General features: G+C 37.6%; 1 protein-coding gene across 5 annotated transcripts in view; it reads left to right on the forward strand.

Moving 5' to 3' along the window:
* LOC110262188 (uncharacterized) overlaps positions 1-20,519 on the forward strand; it is a 665,542-nt gene that overhangs the window by 631,227 nt on the left and 13,796 nt on the right. The window contains exons 6-8 of one of the 5 annotated variants that reach the window (XR_014813349.1): positions 2,112-2,255; positions 12,152-12,390; positions 14,724-16,081. Coding sequence is in view for 2 of the 5 variants with exons in the window: in XM_084973385.1 (XP_084829511.1) it covers positions 2,112-2,143 (32 nt within the window). In the remaining 3 variants the exon portion in view is untranslated. Of the gene's footprint in view, positions 1-1,156; positions 1,316-2,111; positions 3,033-9,354; positions 12,079-12,151; positions 12,391-14,723; positions 16,082-20,519 lie in introns of those variants that run through there. The other 4 variants (XR_014813348.1, XR_014813351.1, XM_084973384.1 and 1 more) reach the window with 4 other exon arrangements.

The following is a 20,519-nucleotide window of genomic DNA, read 5'->3' on the forward strand; positions in this document are numbered from 1 at the left end:
AAGTCAATTATACAATTGTTAGCAGGTGAAACGTACTGTGCGGGAAAGCAAGTACCAGCAGGGCAAGGGGCAAGGGGAGGAAAGAGAAGGAGTGGGGGGTGGAAATACAATTCCATGAGGTGGTCAAGAGAAGACTCCCAGAAAACGTGACACCTGAGCAAAGTCTTAAAGTAAGGAGTTTATATATGAGTGGCTAAGGGAAAAGCCTTCTGGGAGGAAGGACAATTCATGTGAGGGCCACAAAGTGCGAATGTTCTTGGCCTATTCCAGAAGCAGACAGGAGGCTAGAGTGGATGGAACAAAGCAGGTGAGAGGGAGAATACAGAAGCAGAGAAGATGAGAACACACAAACCCCAGGGTGACATTATAAAGGGCATTTTAGGTCATGATAAGGATTATGGCTTTTAGTTTAAGGAAAGGAGGACCCACTGAAAGGAGTATGAGCAGAAGAGTAACATTCTCTGACTTTTTTTTTTTAACCAATTGAAGAAAGGGTAATACGGAAATTAGAAACTCAGGAAGGTTTGAAATAACCTGGGCTGAAAAAAATAGGCACTGAATAAAATCATGAACAAACTCAGCCTGTGCCCTTAAGGCATTCTTAGTAGAAAACACAGGCATGAGTGAATGTAATTGTGTTACAGACTTTCTGTCACAGGTCAAAGGAGCGTACTCAAACCGGATGTGGGCACCAGGAAGGATGATCAGTTGTGACTGGGTGGTGGATGAGTGTGATTGGGTTCCTCACAAAAGAGGAAACAAAATTCCTCCTCTTCAGGAAATGGCATTTGCATTCTACAAATTAAACTCAACTTTTGTCAAGTGGTCCATCAATCGGCTCAATATTAAGCCAAAATTGCTATTAAAGTCACTGAAAGGTGGGCATCAAAAGCTTTGATGACATTACAGATTGCAAAATGTGAAAACTGCTAAAGTTAATGGGGCTGTTTTCCTTTTAATGGCTCATTTGGTTCCAAAAGGCTTGTTAAAATAAAAACAAACCAACAGAAATCATTAGCTTTCTAGATACAAGATATAACTTTTCAGATACAAAGCATTACATATACTACAAGGAGAGGATGACCTATTTTCTCTGTTCAATTTTCACATATTTTCCCTTTTACTTGTCTTCTAAGTATCTCCCTTCTGCTTTTAGGTCTTTTTTCTTCTTGAACAGCAACAAGATCCATACCAATATTTCAGACTTGCAAAATTTACAAAAGATTAAGCAGGCTATAGGAGATGTCAACCAACGCACATTTCACAGGACGGAAAACATTGTAAAGAATATAAATTCCATGAATTATTGCTCATTGTAAGTTGCTATTGAAAAGACTCCATAATTCATTGGTTTCTTATTGAAAATGTACTCATTCAACCGCAATAGATGCAAATGTGTTGAACTGCAAAAGTCAAGAACTGTTCTGGGGTTTTCAAAATGCAAAACTGAAAAAATTAAAATCAATTACTTTTTATTTTCAAGTAATGCATTCATATTCAAAGTGTCTAATTTTATCAAAGTAGATACTATTACATTATAAATTATATAACATCCATAAAATACCTTGAGCATATATTATATAAAGTACTATACTCAACCAATAGGTTAGGTGTTACCTTATGACTCTTATTTTCAAGCACTCATAGAAACACGCATTACAAAACTGGTTCTAAAAGAGGACTAAATTTAGAAGTTTGAAAATAGAACTTATATGATAGGAACAACCACTTATCCTAGACTTACAAAAACAAAATTCTCAGAACCACAGAAGCTTCCCATCTACATATTATATATTTTATTTGTTTATATAAATACGCATTACTAATTATATATTTATATTGACTCATGTAAATAATTGTAAGTATAAAATGCATGTATGATATTTTTATCATCAATGAGTAATTGCATCTAATGTTCCTGTTTCTGTGAAAACATCTTCCATCTAATCAGCCTTTATCATTTGCCTTGCATATAATCTGTAATTTCTTAATAACAAGAAATGGGAAATCTGTAATTTTACTCAGAAAAAAATGATCAAATGAAGACATTAAACATCTTCATGTAAATGAATCATTTTCAGTGGTAAAATGATCTTGCTTGTCATTCACAGCCTTGAAGGAGTCAATCACCTGGAGTATTTGATATCGCATCCAACCACACAGGATTCAGGAAGAACAAACTCTTTTCATGGAAAGAAGCTTTGGTTCTAAAAATCCTTATCACATGGATTTGGCCTTGGGTAAATACACGATAGGTAACTTACTGTGTTTGGGAAAACAGCTGTTGATAGATGATGTTTTACGAATGCAATCTCTTTGTATGCAATAGTGGGGATGATTCAGGCACTTTCATACACGTTATTCAGCACTACTGGACAGAGTAAACATTTTTCTAAATCACATCATATCTGGAGAAAGACATCGTCCCAATTAGAAAATAATTTAAACATCTTTGCAATTCTACATCTGTGTCTGCTTCAATGAGAATATCCCCTTGCTCCAATCTGTCTTTTAAAGGCTACTGCTGAAAGGTCAGTTGAGAAAAAAATATCTACTTGACAGACAAAAGGACCGTGTTGACTAAGGTATCCTAGAACTTCAGTGTTACTGTTGCAATGGTAACTGCTACCAAGAATGCAAAAGTGATAGCTAAAGAGCAGAAGCTATCTCTGTACTTTCTTCTTTCAAGAAAAGTCATTAATAAGATAGTTGACATAAGAGAAGTTAAGATTAAGGTAAAAAATTGCTATATTATCAAAACAGATATCTTTTAATTCTGAGAATTGTCAAATTAAAAAAATTCGATTAGTTTTTTTCTGATTTTCTTTCCATATAAATAATTTCTAAAACTCCCAACATGCCATATATTTATATTAGGATTTTAAATAGTCTGATAGAAAAAAAAACAAATTATTGCTTAATAGATGAGGTGGTGAAAAAGTTCTGGAAATACATAGTGATGACTGAACAACACTCTGAATGTACTTCATGGTAGTGAATTTTATACTTAAAAAGGGTGAAAATAGAAAAAAGGGAATGTTTACAATACACAAGAACAATAATGCATATACGGGGTAAAACTGAGTAAAGCAACTTTTTAAAATTTTTCTTTTTAGAGCTGGACCTGAGGCATTTGGAGGTTCCCAGGCTAGGGGTCAAATGAGAGCTATAGCTGCCAGCCTATGTCACAGCCACAGCAACGCCAGATCTGAGCCGAGTCTGCGACCTATACCACAGCTCACAGCAAGGCCAGATCCCCTACCCATTGAGCCAGACTAGGGATTGAACCCATATCCTCATGGATACTAGTCAGATTTGTTTCTGCTATGCCACAACGGAAACTCCTAAAGCGACTTTTTTAACTTCCTGAAATAAATAAAAATGCCTGTTTAAGGAGTTCCTGCTGTGGCCCAGTGGGTTAAGGATCTGGCATTGCTTCAGCTGTGGCAGGTCACAGCTGCTCCCTGGCCTGGAAACTTCCACATGCGGTGGGTGCAGGAAAAAAATTTAAAACGCCTGTTTAAAATTAATAAAGCAAAATGTAGATAAGATGATTTTTTTCAATGCATTGACATCCATTTATCAATTAATACATATTATATTTCTTGATATGCATTTAGGGTTATTGACATCTATATTAGTCCTAATGCAGAAACACAGAAAGATAAAGGGAGGGAGAGAGGGAGGGAAGGAGAGAGGGTGGAAGGAAGGAAGGAAGGAAAGAAGGAAGGGAAAATCTCTCCCATTTTCCCCGTCCCTTCATTGGTGATGTGAAAGTTCTGCTTGCAGATCTACTGTAAGCAATAATAATTCTGCTTTGTAGACAATGTTGGAAGCATTTTGGAGGTATTGAAATTATGGTTACATATTTCTAAAGCTGAGCACATTAATTAGTGTAAGAGAACATTAGCACTTCAGCAATCTCTCTTGATTACTATGAAAGGTTTTCTCATATATATCATAAATTGACAATAATTAGGAAGAAGTCTTACAGGAAGAAGAACCATTAAAACCTGGGAGATACTAAGTGGCTCAACAATGAAAAAGAAAGAAATGCTGCCTTTAATAGCTTGCATGAGGAAAAGCATAGTTCAACATAGATCGATTAAGATGATCTAAAAAGTAATGGTGCATATGTTCTAAAAAGTAAAGGGAGATATAATAAGATGATCTAAAAAGTAAATGGAGGAAAATTTGAGGGTTTTTTTTTTTTTCCCCTTAGTCTTAGAACTGCTTTGCAGGATAAGAAAGAGAAGAGTGATAGAGAAGTAAATGATCTAAGGATTTACTGATGATTTCTCTAGTAAGCAAACAAATAAAACATGACCTTGACTGAAGAAACACAGCGTCTAGTTGGCTACCTACAAAATAAAGATATTAAACTACTATAGAACTTAATACATTTTGTGAAAGACAGACAAGAACTGAAAAAATGCTAACCTGAGAAGACTCCAGGAGACCGTCATGCCCTTGAACCTCTTCCTTTCCCTCTCTGCACCTTCTCTTTCTCCGTCTCTCTCATTTCCTTTTTCAGGCTTAATTTTTCATGAAAGAAACTTATTTTCTCTATGATATCATAATACATACATATATATATATATATATATATATATATGGAAGTAGTATAAAAAGGTACAAATACATAGACAGCAGAATGCTTTATATTTTAATTTTTTCATAAATATACATACCCTTAGTTTTCAGAAATCAGAACTAATAATAGGTTGCTAGAAAAAAAAAATAATGTATTCCTTTGCTATCTGTCTGCAAAGCAGGACTGTCTCCCTGATTTGCTCTCAGAAGCAGTCATTTAAAATTCTTCTGGTTGTCTTTTTTTCTATGGTGCATCTCCAAGACTTAAAGTAAAAATTAAAAAAAAACTTTTTTGGTTTACCTTTTAAAGTGGCATCTATTAACATTCACTATGGTCATGGAAACTGGGTAGGGCTAGATTAAAGGGAAACAACGTGTATAACTTTTCACTCATATTGGATATGCAATTTCCACAACGTAGAAATTAATATAAAATGATGTCATAGACTATGTTTCTCCAGAAGGGAATTCTGAGAGCGAATAGTTTACCTGAGAGGTGATCCCAGGAAGCCCAGCAGGAGAGTAGACAAGTGAGACAGGGGAGAAAGGAATCCAATACAAGAAGCAGGAGGGAGCAGATGATCATTTTACATCACCATGGCTCAGTTCCATGGGCAGCTTTTGGGCAACTGCATGGAAAGTCAGCATTGCCTCACTCAGGGAGAAAGAGCTGGGAGATTTATTTATCAACTCCTATCAGTCAGTGGATAAGCGATACTTCCAGGTATATATTTTTTTAATGATTTTTTTCCATTATAGTTGGTTTACAGTGTTCTGTCAATTTTCTCCTGTACAGCAAAATGAACTAGTCACACATGCATATATATATACATTCTTTTTCTTACAATATCCACCATCATGCTCCATCATAAATGACTAGATATAGTTCCCAGTGCAATATAGCAGATTCTCATTGCTTCTCCACTCCAAATGCAATAGTTTGCATCTACTAACTCCAGATTCCCAGTCCATCCCACTCCTTCCCCCCTCTCCCTTGGCAACCACAAGTCTGTTCTCCAAGCCCATGAGGTTTTTTTTCCTGTGGAAAGGTTTATATGTGTCATGGATTAGATTCCAGATATAGCTGATCTCCTAAGGTATTTGTCATTCTCTTTCTGACTTACTTCACTTAGTATGAGAGTCTCTAGTTCCGTCCATGCTGCTGCAAATGGCATTATTTGGTTCTTTTTATGGCTGGTTAGTATTCCATTGTGTATATATACCACCTATTCTTAATCCAGTCATCTGTCAGTGGACATTTAGGTTGTTTCCAAATCGTGGTTATTGTGAATAGAGCTGCAATGAACATACGGGTGCATGTGTCTTTTTCAAGGAACGTTTTGTCTGGATATATTCCCAAGAGTGGGATTACCGGGTCATATGATAGTTCTATGTTTAGTTTTCTGAGGTATCTCCATACTGTTTTCCATACTGGTTGTACCAGTTTACATTCCCACCAACAGTGCAGGAGGGTTCCCTTTTCTCCACACCCTCTCCAGCATTTGTTATTTATAGACTTAATAATGGCCATTCTGACTGGTGTGAGGTGGTACCTCATAGTAGTTTTGATTTGAATTTCTTTAATAATCAGTGATGTTGAGCATTTTTTCATGTGCTTGTTGGCCATGTGTATATCTTCTTTGGAGATATGTCTGTTAAGACCTTTTTCCCGTTTTTTTTAATTGGGTTGTTGATTTTTTTGCCATTGAATTGGATAAATTGCTTCTATATTTTAGAGATGAAGCCCTTGTCAGTTGCATTGTCTGAAACTATTTTCTTCCATTCTGTAAGTTGTCTTTTTTTTTTTTTTTATAATGTTTTCCTTTGCTGTGCAAAAGTTTGTCCGTTTGATTAGGTCCCACTGGTTTATTTTTGCTTTTATTTCTGTTGTCCTGGGAGACTGACCTAAGAAAACATTTGTAAGGCTGATGCCAGAGAATGTTTTGCCTATGTTCTCTTTTAGGAGTTTTATGGTGTCTTGTCTTATGTTTAAATCTTTAAGCCATTTTGAGTTTATTTTTGTGTATGGTGAGAGCGTGTGTTCTAGTTTCACTGATTTATATGTGGCTGTGCAGTTTTCCCAGCACCACTTGCTGAAAAGACTGTCTTTTTCCCATTTTATATTCTTGCCTTCTTTTTTGAAGATTAATTGACTGTAGGTGTCTGGGTTTACTTCTGGGTTCTCTACTCTGGTCTATATGTCTGTTTGAGTACCATACCACACTGTCTTGATTACTGTGGCTTTTTGATATTGTCTGAAGTCTGGGAGAGAGATGCCTCCTGCTTGGTTTTTGTTCTTTAGGATTGCTTTGGCAATTCTTGGTCTTTTATGGTCCCATATAAATTTTTGGATTGTTTGTTCTAGTTGTGGCAAAAATGTCAGAGAACTCCCAAACATATTCTATGAAGCCACCATCACCCTAATAACAAAACCAGATAAAGATACTACCAAAAAGGAAAATTATAGGCCAATATCTTTGATGAAGATATAGACACAAAAATTCTCAACAAAATTTTAGCCAACTGAATCCAACAACCTATAACAATGGTTATACACCACGACCAAGTGGGATTCATCCCAGGTTCACAAGGATAGATCAACATATGCAAATCAATCAACATAATACACCACACTAACAAAGAAAGTCAAAAACCACATGATCATCTCAATAGATGCAGAGAAAACATTTGACAAATTCCAACACCCATTCATGATAAAAACTCTTAGCAAAGTGGGTACAGTAGGAATATACCTTAACATAATCAAAGCCATTATGACAAACCCACAGCAAATAGAATACTCAATGCAGAAAAGCTGAAAGCCTTCCCACTAAAATCTGGACCAAGACAAGGATGCTCACTCTCACCACTTTTATTCAGCATAGTATTGGAAGTCCTAGCCACAAAAAGAAATCAAAGGTATCCAAATTGGAAGAGAAGATGTAAAATTGTCACTGTATGCAGAGGACATGGTACTATATATAGAAAACCCTAAGGACTCAACCCAAAAACTACTCAAACTGTTCAATGAGTCCAGCAAAGTAGCAAAATATAAGATTAACATTCAGAAGTCAGTTGCATTTCTATATACTAACAATGAAATATTAGAAATGGAATGCAAAAGTACAATACCTTTTAAAATTGCAACCCCCAAAATTAAATACTTCCAGGTATATTAACATCCTCGTACTTCTGACATGTTTCCACAGGACCACGTGCTTTCCAGTGGTCAGCAGACCCTGCAAGTAGAGTCACACATTTGCAATTAAAATATTCTGGGTTAGTGTACACAGGAACAGTGAGTATAAAAAAGAAATGAGTAAAGCACCAACACTTGCTTCACCCACCCCACCTTCTGGGAGATAACAGAAAATATATAGTGTTGGTCTTTGTGCTAAATTATCAGAACTCTTGTAATTTCCTAAGTGATAAGAGCACCAGGAACATCTTTCATTATTTGACTTTGACCACAGTTCCTGACATGGAGCTCCTAAATCCCTTGGAGTTTCCTGAATGATAGAAGTGTCTTTTGTTCTAATAAGACAGCTCTGGGTGGGCTCCTGGATGGGGACTGGTGACCAGAAAGACCTGAATGATAATTAGAAGATTGGAATTTTTAGCCCCACCCTCTCTCTTTCTCCAGAGAGGGGGGAGTGACTGGAAATAGAGTTAATAATTGACCATGCCTACAAAATGAATCCCCTAAAAAGTCCCCAACGTAAAAGATTCAGACAGCTTCCAGGTTGGTGGAGCTACCAGGAGGGTGATATCCTAAATCCACAGGTCTAGCTGCTCCTGGGTTCAAGACGCTCCCAGATCTCAGCCTACGTATCTCCTCATCTGGCTGTGTATCTGTATCCTTTATTATATCCTTTAATATACTGGTAAACATAAGAAAGTGTTACCCTGAGGTCGGTGTTCCTCTCTAGGAAATTATTGGAACTCTCTCTTTCCCACACCCGTGATACTCAGCTCACAAAACAGCCCACATGGAGGTGGTCCCTCTAAAACTTGCTCCATTCCTCATCTCTCTTCACTTCAGATATCATGCATCAGCCCACCTGGGCTCCCATCACAAAATACCATAGTCTTGGTGGCTTAAACTACGGAAATTGATTTCTCACAGTCCTGGAGGCAAGTCTGAGATCAAGATGTCAGCCAATTTGGTTTATACTCTCTTTCTGGCTCATCGATGGGTATCTTTTTGCTGTGTGCTTACTTGGGGGAGAGACAGAGACAGAGAGAGAGCTCTTTGGGGTCTCTTCTTATAAGGACACTGATTCTAACCAGTCAGGATTCTAGCCTTAGGACCTCATGTAACCTCACTTACACCATAATGGTCCGACCTTCAAATTCAGTTACATGGAAGTGCGGTCGTTGCAACATGTCAATCTTGGGGGATTCAAATATTCAGCCCATAACACTTCATCAGAGGTCTCACTTTTCTAGGTCATTCTTTATCACCAGGATTCTCCTTCCATAAGGATCTGCACATCTTCTATTCAGAGTCTTAAAAATCAGTGCACAGAACTCTTTGAAATGTACCACTAATCATTAGAGAATATGCTATATCCTAAAACTTTCTTCTGATGTTTCTATTCATATCCTTGTTCTGATTGAAATAGGCCCCTTGCTGAGGAATGAGACCCAGCCCTTCATCTGTTTCCCTGACCCATTCATGCTCTCACTCTTCTGTCTCACTGTTTTATTCCTCCTCTCACTTCAAACGTATAACATGGTCGTTTCCCTTTCTCACTCCAGCTATGACGATGATTCCAATTTCAGTGAATAAGGTCAGCACTAAGAAGACAGCTTCCACATATTTCCACCACCACCTCTGCCATCCTCCCTGTTGGATATCCACCTGTTCTTTTTTGTCCCCTCCCGATAACCTGGAAGAACTGTCTTTACTGTAGGGAAGGCCAACCCTTCCTATATGCAAGATGTCCTATCTCCTGTCAACTACTCAATATCACCACTCCAGCAATTCTGTTCGCTCACTCAAATCACTTTTCCCACTCTATAGTATCATTACCATCCAATACCTTTAATCTTAACATATATATGTATGTATTTAATCTTACATATATAAGTATCTGTATGTGTGTATATATACATCAACATTATATATGTATATTAATATATATGTTTATCTTAGTCCACTCAGGCTGCTATAACAAAAATACCATAAACTGGATGGCTTAAACAATAGGAATCTATTTCTCACATTTTTAGAGGCTGGGAAGTCCAAGATCTGGTCAAGCACCCCCTTGTTTTAAGCATCCTCAGCTTTCTGTTGATTCCACAATAAGATACAGACTCCTTGACTTGAGAAATCAAGTCTTTCCCAGCATGTGGCTTCCTTCTCTCATTCGCCTTTGCCTCTGGCCACTCCTACACTGCTTCCCTAGGTCCACTCCATCCCAAACCCCAGTCCTTCCCAAACTGCCACCAGACCCTCCGCATCTAGGATTTTGTCATATTTTCCCCTTTGATCTGAATGTTCTTCTTGATCCTTCTCCTTCCAAACATCTTTCAAGAGCAAGTGGCTAATAATTCTTATGCAAACGTGTGAAGGAATCTTAATTAATTCTGGAAGAGAGGTCAGAATAAGAATCATTCTACCATCCCTGCTCCTGAAGTGCTGCACATGTGTCTATTACAGAATTTATTAAATTGCTTCATAATTAGTTACAAACCTCCCAAATGTGATTTGTGCATATTCAGCAGACACATCCTAATCACCCTTTAACAGAAAGACTAAGGATAAACTCTGAGTCCCAGAAACTACGTTTGTATGTTAGTTCTACCAGTTGACCAATACTATGATTCAAAGGTAACTTCTTAACCTTCCTTGTCCCAGTTTTTCCTCTGCCGAATTAAGATAATTTTAACTCCTTTATGCATTATTTCAAGAATGATTTGGAATAATATATATAAGGCCCCCACAAATCATAGTGCCTGAATCATAATATGTAGTCTGCAAATGTTGATTCCCTTCCTTATCAGCTTCTTCCTTGCATTCCTTGCACCAGGCACAGTGGCCGCACATGGGGAGTGTTAAGTACGTATATGTGAGTTAATCTACTTGTTTTTTCTATGCACTGTATCAAAGCCATTCCAAAACGTCATGGCTTAAAACACAACTTTTATTTTGTTCCTGAATCTGTGCTTTGGGCTGGGCTTGGGGGGCAGTTTGTCTGCATTTAACTAAGCATCACTAGGGTGTCTCAGAGGTTGAAAGGCTGAAATCATTTGAGGATTCCCTTATATACCTGCCTAGCATTTGATGCTGGCTGTTGGCTTGGACCTCTGCTGGGGCTGTGGCCAGAACTCCCTCACCTCCACTTTTTATGTGGCTGCTTAGCTTTCTCAAAGTATGGTGAATGGGTTCCAAAAACAAGTGTCTGGAAAAACAGCCAAAAAGCAGCTGTGGCTGTGGCGCCCTTTATGATTTCGCCTGGAAATCATGCAGCGTCACTTCTGCCACATTCGGTTGGTCAAAAGTAACAAACTGAGGTTGGTCCATATCAAAGTAGAGGGGAATTAGACTTCACATTGTGTAGGCAAATTTAATTTACACATTTGTTTTAAAACTAAGCATACCTCCCCAGCCCAAACCACACTGATGTGCTGATTATATGTATGAGTCCATTTCAGATCATCAGGGTTCCAACATATAGATTAGGGATCTTGGAAGGGAAAGGGAAAAACAAAACAAAACAGAAGAAAAGAAAAGCAAACCCAGACCTGGAGTCACCAAGACCTGAGTACTAATTCTGGAGATGCCCAGCTAAAAGCCAACTGGCCCTTAACTATACAACCAAGTCATTTAACTGTTTAGCCTCAGTTTTCCCATCTCTAAAATCTAATGATTTGTATACAGCCAATTGCACAAAGGTTTAAAAACCAGAAGTAGTAACTCATGTAAAGACCATATGAATTCTGCAATATAGATCACAGGTAGGTTATTGCAGTAGGGGTAGATGAGCAAAACTATTCTCATTTGAGGTAACAATAGTAATTACCCTTTTATCTTTGTCAGCTTTGCTTTTACCTGCTGGCAATACAGACTCTTTGTTCTTTAATTTTTCCCTGTATAAGAAATGAAATTTTTAAAAGGCCACTGTTCTAACCCAGGTACTAGGAAAGTTAATTAGCTCTTGATGTAAGATGTTCTGCAAGGATCCATTGCAGTATTACATATATATCACCCCACTGATACACTATAGTCAGTCACATATTTCAAGAAAGTAATAGCAAGTGGCATTTTACAGTCTAATCTTGTTCTGTTTAGATAAAAAATGGATTCTAGGTTTATAGAAAATGTCAAAGAACATCAAAGAAAACATCTGACATTTAAACAACCAAGAACCTCAATGTTCTCAATGTGTAAGACGAAAAGAATGACTAATATGTACACCCTGAACTATATATTACATTTTTTATCCTTCTGCTTAACAATGCAAATAAATGCCTTGAATGTACATAGCTTGTTTCCTTGAAACCCCTTGAATTTCCCAGGATTTCCCCATTAAAATATATTATCCTTTTTTAGGTTTTACATGGAATTCTTCCTCACCTAATCTATAATACACTTGACGATTCTTACTCACACCTTTGTCTATCCATATGTAACCATTTGATATGAGTCTGGTAACTGGTCAGTTAATTGAAATGTTGATGGATCAACAAAAGGAAATATTCTGTGTATTCATCAGGATTGAAGTGGAAAATGCCTCTTCAGCACAAGACATGGTGGAAAAAGTAAAAAGAGACGCCCCATGGGTACATAGGGTAAGAGATTTCAAACACACAACTGTTAAAGAATCTAATTCCAAAATATATGAAATACTACTACAAATAAATGATAAAAGAAAAAAAAAACAACAACAAAAGAAAAAAAAATGAGTGCAGAATATGAAGAAGAAATTCACAGAGAAAATCCAGAATGCCAAGAAACACAGAAAAATATGCCAAGTATTACTAAAAGCAGGGAATAATATATTAAAGCAATAAAGAAAACATCATGTCATATTCACTACATGGTCCAAGTTCTAAACTCTGATGAAACTTAGCAAAACAAGTTTTGCTACATCTGCAAAAAATGAGTCTGATACACTGCTTCCTACTAGCCTGCAAATTTACATAGTGACAAGTGAGTATAAAAATAGACAATTAAAAACAAATTAATATTTTAAGAAATAGCTCTTGCTAATAACTACATCTGTTATAATCATTTGTTCAGTCATAAAATATTGAGTTCATTCTATTTATGACAGAGTCCATAGGACAGTGTCCTAAATCTAAGATGACTAGGCTTTAATAGTGAGGGAATGCGTATAGAGGAATCTTTAAAATGTGGAGCACACAATGAGAACTTACTTCATAAAGGGTAGATTTAATACTATTTCTTGAGATTTCAAACTAACGGTTACAAGGATTCTATGCCATTGTACACAAATCAGTTTATGATAATTCATAACAATATAATAAGTAAGTGTGTAAATTTTGGAGGCAGACTGAGTTAGATTTCCATTCCTGTCCTATAAGATGATTTCTTTTAAGAAATGGAGTTCTTGCTGCTTAGAATATAATTACCAAAGACAGCTTGAAATATGGATCCATAATGTGTTACATCTCAACAGATTTTATAGAAATAAAGTGATGAGCTCTGGAAAAATATTTCAGCCCACTCAAAAAGCAGCTCAGGAGTTCCCGTCGTGGCGCAGTGGTTAATGAATCCGACTAGGAACCATGAGGTTGCCGGTTCTATCCCTACCCTTGCTCAGTGGGTTAAGGATCCGGCGTTGCCACGAGCTGTGGTGTAGGTCGCAGACGCGGCTCGGATCCCGCGTTGCTGTGGCTCTGGCGTAGGCTGGTGGCTACGGCTCCGATTCGACCCCTAGCCTGGGAACCTCTATATGCCATGGAAGCAGCCCAAAGAAATAGCAAAAAGACAAAAAAAAAAAAAAAAAGCAGTTCAGGTGATCCAAATGGTATTAACACCACAGACAGAATAGAGAGTTATGAAATTATATAGTAGAATAAAGCACTAATTCTAAGTTAATTTGTTTTTAATATTATGATGTATGCATGTATATCTAAATTAATAAATATATATACCTACCTCACCAAGAATGGGAAAAAATAATTTTTTAAAAATTTGCATTTATGTATCTTCCAAATGGGAAAGTAGAGGATGACCTTATTTTAAGTGTTTACATACATTCAGACACACAGTGGATTCTCTCCTGTTTTAAAGTTTTCCAGTGGCTCCTCACTGCTTTCAAGACAAAGTTTAAACCCCTTATGGAAACATGCAAGGCCTCTGGGATCTGGCTTTTGCCAAACTCTCCAGTTGTTACATCTTACTTGCCCTTTAAGTTCAGCATTAAAGAACTATGTGTGGTTCTCTTCAAGGGTTAAATAAACTCCCCTGTTCTGTGGCCTATCTTCTGACCCGAGAAACTTCAAAGTTTCAATTCCTATCATGCCTCCTGTTTGAAAAATTCCCTGAACAGAACCTCTTACCCTCTCCTCTTCTTGCAAAGCATCCTTTTCATATTTTTTTATATAGCACTATACTATATATATATATATTTTTTTTCCTAAAATTCTAACATTACGACTAAGAGTACATAGTAGCTTCAGAGTCAGATAGGCAGGAATTATCATCCAAGCTTTGTCATTCAAAAGCTGCATGACCTTAGGCAATTTACGTAGCTTCTCTGACTCATTTGTAAAATGGGAATAGTAAAGCAATATTATACAATAGTAATAATAGTACATGGTGTTATAAAGCTTTAATGAGTTATAGAAAGAATGGAGATAGGCCATGACCCAAAGTAAATATCAATACATAAAAGGTAGATACTATTATCATGATTATTGTTTCAACTATTAATATTTTTCTCTCTCCACCTCAGAGCATGTGAGATCTTTGGCACAAACTGAATTTTTTATTTTTGTATCACCAAAGGCTAATGCTCTGACTGGAATGCACTATATGCTCAATGCTTAGATAATTAAATGAATAAATGAGTGGGAGCGCCAGAAATGAGCCAATGGCAAATTATAGTTTGTCCCATACAAAGTGGAACAGAATGATCACTTTTTTTTCTTCCCAGAAATTGTATGTCTACAGTATCACTGTGTTGCATTTTGCTGAGCACAATCTCCCATGAGCTACACATGTTTACCTGCAAAGGTCCTTCAATTTCGTCTTGTGAAAGCAGTCATCTGTTTAAAGATAATCTGAAATAGACTGTGCCGGTACTAGTCCTCTGTACCTCAGAATTCATGAATGAAAGCAGTGGTCTCGCTACATCCTGACTCCTGGAGACGGACCCTGAGGAGTCTGAGCTGAGAGGATTAAATGTTGCAGTGTCAGAGGCTATAGGCCATAGCATATAGTAAGGAAGAGTCCTTTTGAAGAACAAGCTACCCAATGGTACAAGAACAGACGGATCAAAGAAGAGCTGAGAGGAACTGATGACAGTAAGAGAGATGGGAGAGCCTCCAAACCGAAATGGCTCTGTTTCCAGCATTTTATTTAAAAGGTTTCAACTGTGTATTCCTGATGTTGACATTGACTTATATGAATGGGTTAAAAGTACTCGGAGACTGTAATTCCTCCCTCTTAGGTGGCCAAATTATTGAGCAGTCGAGTTTAATTCTGGTAAACATTTTTCCCGGTGAGGATTGCTAATATTCCCACTGGACAAACTGGAGAAGCCACCGAAGGCCAGATAGATATTCCACTGTAAATAAATTGACATTGCCGTTTATCACTAGTCCCTTGAGAGTTTAGTCAGCATTGAATCCACGGAGCCTATAAGCCCTGGTAGAGCTCAGAAAAATTGAATTTTGGAACCTATAAGATAGAGTAGTCCCTGAAGTAGAAACACACACAACAAAACCAGGAGTCCCCTCCCCCACAGCTCACCCCCCTTTCCCAATTTAAGGAAATCACACGTCATCATCATTATCCTCATCATCCCGCTTTAATTAAACAAGCACCACTTCTACTATGTGTACCATGCGCATGACTTTCAATGCCAAGCTCCTGTTACACAATGTCTCATTGGCACCGTGAGCAAGTACAGTGAGTCTGAAGCCAGCTGCTCAAGGTCATGTATTACAACAGACCTTCCCTTAAGAGAAGTGAGGTGCAGGGCAGAAGAAACGGCCACAGTCTTCACCATCCCAGGAAGTCAGATGTAGCCCACTCTCCAAGATTGTCACAGTGAAAAGAAAAGCTAGGAATTCCTGTTGTGGCACAGCGGAAATGAATCTATTAACCATGAGGTTGCAGGTTCGATCCCTGGCCTCACTCCGAGCTGTAGGTCACAGACACAGCTCGGACCCCACATTGCTGTGGTGTAGGCCGGCAGCTGTAGCTCCAATTTGACTCCTAGCCTGGGAACCTCCATATGCCATGGGTGCGGCCCTAACAAGAAAAAAAAAAAAAAAAAATCAAACAAAACAACAAGAAAAAAATGAAGAGTGATACGTTTTTGGTCTTTTTTGTCTCTCTCATTGTAAGTCAATACTTTTCAGACTCTTCCTGGGAACTACGGCAATGAAGCCTGTTTTGATTTTTCTGGAGCCAAGGCTTTTAGAGTCCAGGCTATGAGCTTTCTACCAGCCCTTGTTCTCAAAACTCTGTTCTGCTTTCAGTTGTTTTAAAGACTCTTTGGGCACAAAAGGGGGGAACTATGCATTTGGCTCTCCCCCTATTTGCTTCTCCACATCTCCTCTAACATCGTCCATCATTACCCCAAAGCACACGCATTACCACAAATACTTTGGTAAAGATGTAACAGCCTAATTTCTCAAAACATTTCCAAAAGACATTTCCATTTATTTGTCATTAACAGGTTTGTTTGGTTTTTTTTTTTTTGTTTTTTTTGCTTTTTTTTTCCCCCATGCTCTTCAAAAAAAAAAAAAAAAAAATTTCACAGTGATATCTCCAGCCTGCCTAATGAGCTGCCTTGGGATAAAGTCACTATCAAATTCCATTCACCTAAAAGCTGGAAAATGGTTTCTCCCTTCTTACAGGGAGACTTTCTTTTGAAATCAGACATTCTAACAGAATTTTTGTGAAGGTGCAAATGAGCACATTGCTTGCTTTCAAGAATCCTACCCGAGACAAGACCCTGATTGACTAGCCCCCAAACATCTCACCCATTCTGAGGACAGTCTAAACAGCCAGTGGCCCCCACGTCATGGATATGAAACCGATCCTCTTGTGGACATGGACTACCGTCCTGTCAACTCCCGGAGTGAAGTCCTGGAGAAACAAACTTGCCTGCCATGCAGCTTCATGTCAAATTAGCATATGGCACAGCATATGGAGTGACAGCTATGACTTGTTTCTCAGACCTGAGAAGATACAAGGAAAAGATCTGCCGAGGAAACACACCTCTCGTTGCAAAGGCAGCTGCCCAACTCACACTGTCTCCCAGTAGACTGGGACTGGCAAAGACAACTGTCTTGACTGAGAAGAAGGCTGCCAAGAAACTGACCTTAGGGGAAATGGGAGCGCACAGAGCACGTCATTTACATTTCTTTGAAGTCTCTTTCAAGTTTTGAAAAATACCCTCAGCGGTGACTAGAAATATATTTTCTATTCTCTTAGAGTGGTTTTGAGGTAGAAGACACGCTGAAAAAGACACAGTCACTCTTTTCTATCCCTATGTTCTCCAGTTTTCTACACAGCTTGCCTAAAAATACAGCCATCCAACAGATTAGTCATATTAAATATATGCATTTAGATTTCCTTCTTATCTCTTCTCAATTTAGTAGCTTAGAATCTTACTGCAAACTGTGCTAAACCCGTATTATATTTTGGGATCCCACACAGTCTGAAGAGAAAGCAATAATCCCCTCTGATTCTTTCTTTAATTTGCAACTCTTGCTAAGTATTTTGGCATTACACCCCTTTACCCCACAACTGTCAGGAAAGAACACTTTGAAGATAGCTTATAATCTTTTATGTGATGGACAAGTTGTTTCACAGCTTTTTCTGTGAATCGACTTATAAAATCCCACCAACCAGAAACCTCATTCTATCACAAATAAATGAATTTTAATGTATTAACTATTGCCCACTATAGAGAACATCTTATCAGAAGAGCATATATACAAGACATTAAAATGTATGGACATTCATGTAGTGAGATTATGGAGGAACATTTCAGAAGTTTTAGTTTTTATTTCTGGAGTAGGGGGCTATGATGTGCCTCATAAGCCTCTCTCTAAAACCCTAGTTCATGGAAGCTTGTTTGAGAGTACTTCTGCCCTTCACCACCAAATGATGACTCATTTCCACTGTGTCTAAATGCCCTCATGGATGAAGCTAGCTTTTCAAGTATTAATGGAGATTACTCTGAACTTCATTCACTAAACTCCATCCCTTTAAAACCAACCTTTACTTACACAATGTTCTGCAGTTCAGGCACCAGGCTTTAGTCCTTGTCAAGTTTCCTTTGAAGTACAAGTTCAGTTTAGGTATATTGAACTACACTGAATCTTAGGATCTGGATTGTTTCAGTTGTCCCACTATGTGTTCACCTTCGCCTTCTCTTTTTCCCCAACTAGTCAGGATTCTAAGATAAGCATTTCGTCAATGTATTGAACAGTCTAAAACCCAATGTCATTTGAAGTCTCTGTTTGCCTCATCAATCACTAGCCAAGGTCATTCCTGTCTATTTTCTCTCATTTCACTTAAAAGCTGCAAAATATTAGTCAGGAATATTAAAAACCACAACAGCAGCAGCAAAACAAAACCCTCTGTGACAATATGCTTTAGACTCAGGGAGAGAGACTTGGGCTCAAATTCCAGCTCTGCTACTTGTTAACTATTTGGCCTTTCGCCAGTGAATGAAGTTACCTGGGCCTTAATTTTCTCATTTGTAAAATCAGAAGGTTCTCTTCAGTTTTGCAGTCTTTGTGTGAATCATGAAGTCATATTGCCTGGTCTGAACACACTCAAAATGAAATAGTTTTGCCTGAGAAAGAGAGAATAATGTACATTGACTGGGCGATCCCATAAGCCATTCTACCCAATCAGTTTCTGCTCCCGAGTAAGCAGGACATGAGGGATGTAAATTGGCTAATTTCTTAGTCAAAGATATTTTTCATGCAGCATATTTCCAAAATGCAAGCTTCCAACAGAAACAGCAATCTGTTTCAGTGCTAAAGGAAAATCTAGATGTATTAGATTTAAGGAGAAGCTGTTGATCAGTCCTTACTCAGACATTTTCAAAAAATCTATTTGAGTATATGAAATATTCACCTTACTGGCTGACTTTAGAACCTAACACCATAAATCATACTACTTTGTTTTATTCTACAGTAACTTTGGTAAATTCCCTTGCCCAGAGCATCTCACACATTAATGGCATTCAATTATGTCAGGTAATTATTATTCATCATTTTATTACTACAATAAAATAACCACATGTGCTAAATTGTTTTAGCTTCTTGATGGCTTACTCTGTCTCTTACAGAATTTTTTTCCAAACCTTTCCACTTTCCTAAAGTTCCATATTCATTCTTTCATTTGTAGCATATACTCAAGTTCCACTCTTACTCCCCAAATTAAAGTTATCCAGTATAAACATACCTTTCTTACATGTTTCCATATAAAAGCACCCCTTTATAGTTAAACTCTCTTTTCCTTTGGCCATTCCTTGAAAGATAAACCTTCTCCAATTTAAAGCTAAGACCTCACTCATTCTCAAAGGTCTTGTTTCACTCATTTTATATTTTATGATTTTTATCTTGATGACTATTTGAAATCATAACAGAGTAATCACAGATCAAGCATACAAGAATGGACGCAGGGGGCTGGACATTGAGGATCTAATCGAAGACATGTCCCTGCACCACTGAGAACTTGAATTTTCTCTGAACTATGTCAAACTCAAGGATGCCAGGAGCCATTTTTAAAATAATACCTGCTAGCAGCTGCTAGCTGCAACCTTGTAGTTTCAAAATTGTCCCCTCTTCACAACTATATAATTACTTTGAACCCCAAACAATCCTTGCTTAACAAGTACTCTTCTTGCCAGGTGCAATCCTAATTCTCGAAAAACAGCACCTGTTTATTTCAATCAGGTCTCTGTTTCTAAAATTTTGGTAAACAATCTCTGTTATTATCTTTCTGTCATTTGAATCTATCATTGGATCATCTCAGTACAAATTACTGACTTTCTTGGATCCTATTAGGAAGAAATGGATAGCAGGCACTCTGTAACCCATTATCTCTATCTTGGGCACATCTGGGGAAAGAATCTGGACAAAGAAAAAAATGCCCTGGGCCATTTTCTTTGCAAACCTCCTAACCAGCCTTCTTGGTGGTATTTACTAAAATGCTTTTAGTAGAATATATGTATTCTTACCAGGTTGGATTTTTCCCACTTTATCTGCTGGGATTCATCTGTGTCAGCTTTATAATTATCACTATATAAAACCATTACAATATAAAATGGAAATGTTTTGTAATCAAAATAGTCCCCTTTGGGTGAGTGATGCCATGCATACAAAGCTCAGATATCCCTTATGTTAAATATGAGCTGGCATGCGTTTTAGAGGAGGAATATACCATTTTTCAGACTTCTTCATTCTTTCTCTGTAGCTTGTGATTGCCTGTTGCCTTTAAATCAGGAATCAGTAAATAACATCCCATAGCTTAAGAGTTGTTAAAAAATAACAGATAAAAATGTGTGACACAGACCATGTATGGCCCACAAGCCTAACATATTTATATTTGGCTATTTACAAGAAAAAAAATTACCAACCTCCTATTTAAATGATTAGTCAAATTTGGTCCCTGGCTAAGATTGCCTAATTTTGTGATAATTACTTAACAATAGACCCTTTTTTGTTATCATGCCTCCTATCCTCATTAGACCAAA

This window comes from Sus scrofa, chromosome 8, assembly GCF_054392235.1.
Source record: "Sus scrofa isolate SSC_HxYL_T2T_F1_AM1 chromosome 8, Sscrofa_HxYL_maternal_Yorkshire_Landrace_v2.0, whole genome shotgun sequence".
NCBI lineage: Eukaryota > Metazoa > Chordata > Mammalia > Artiodactyla > Suidae > Sus > Sus scrofa.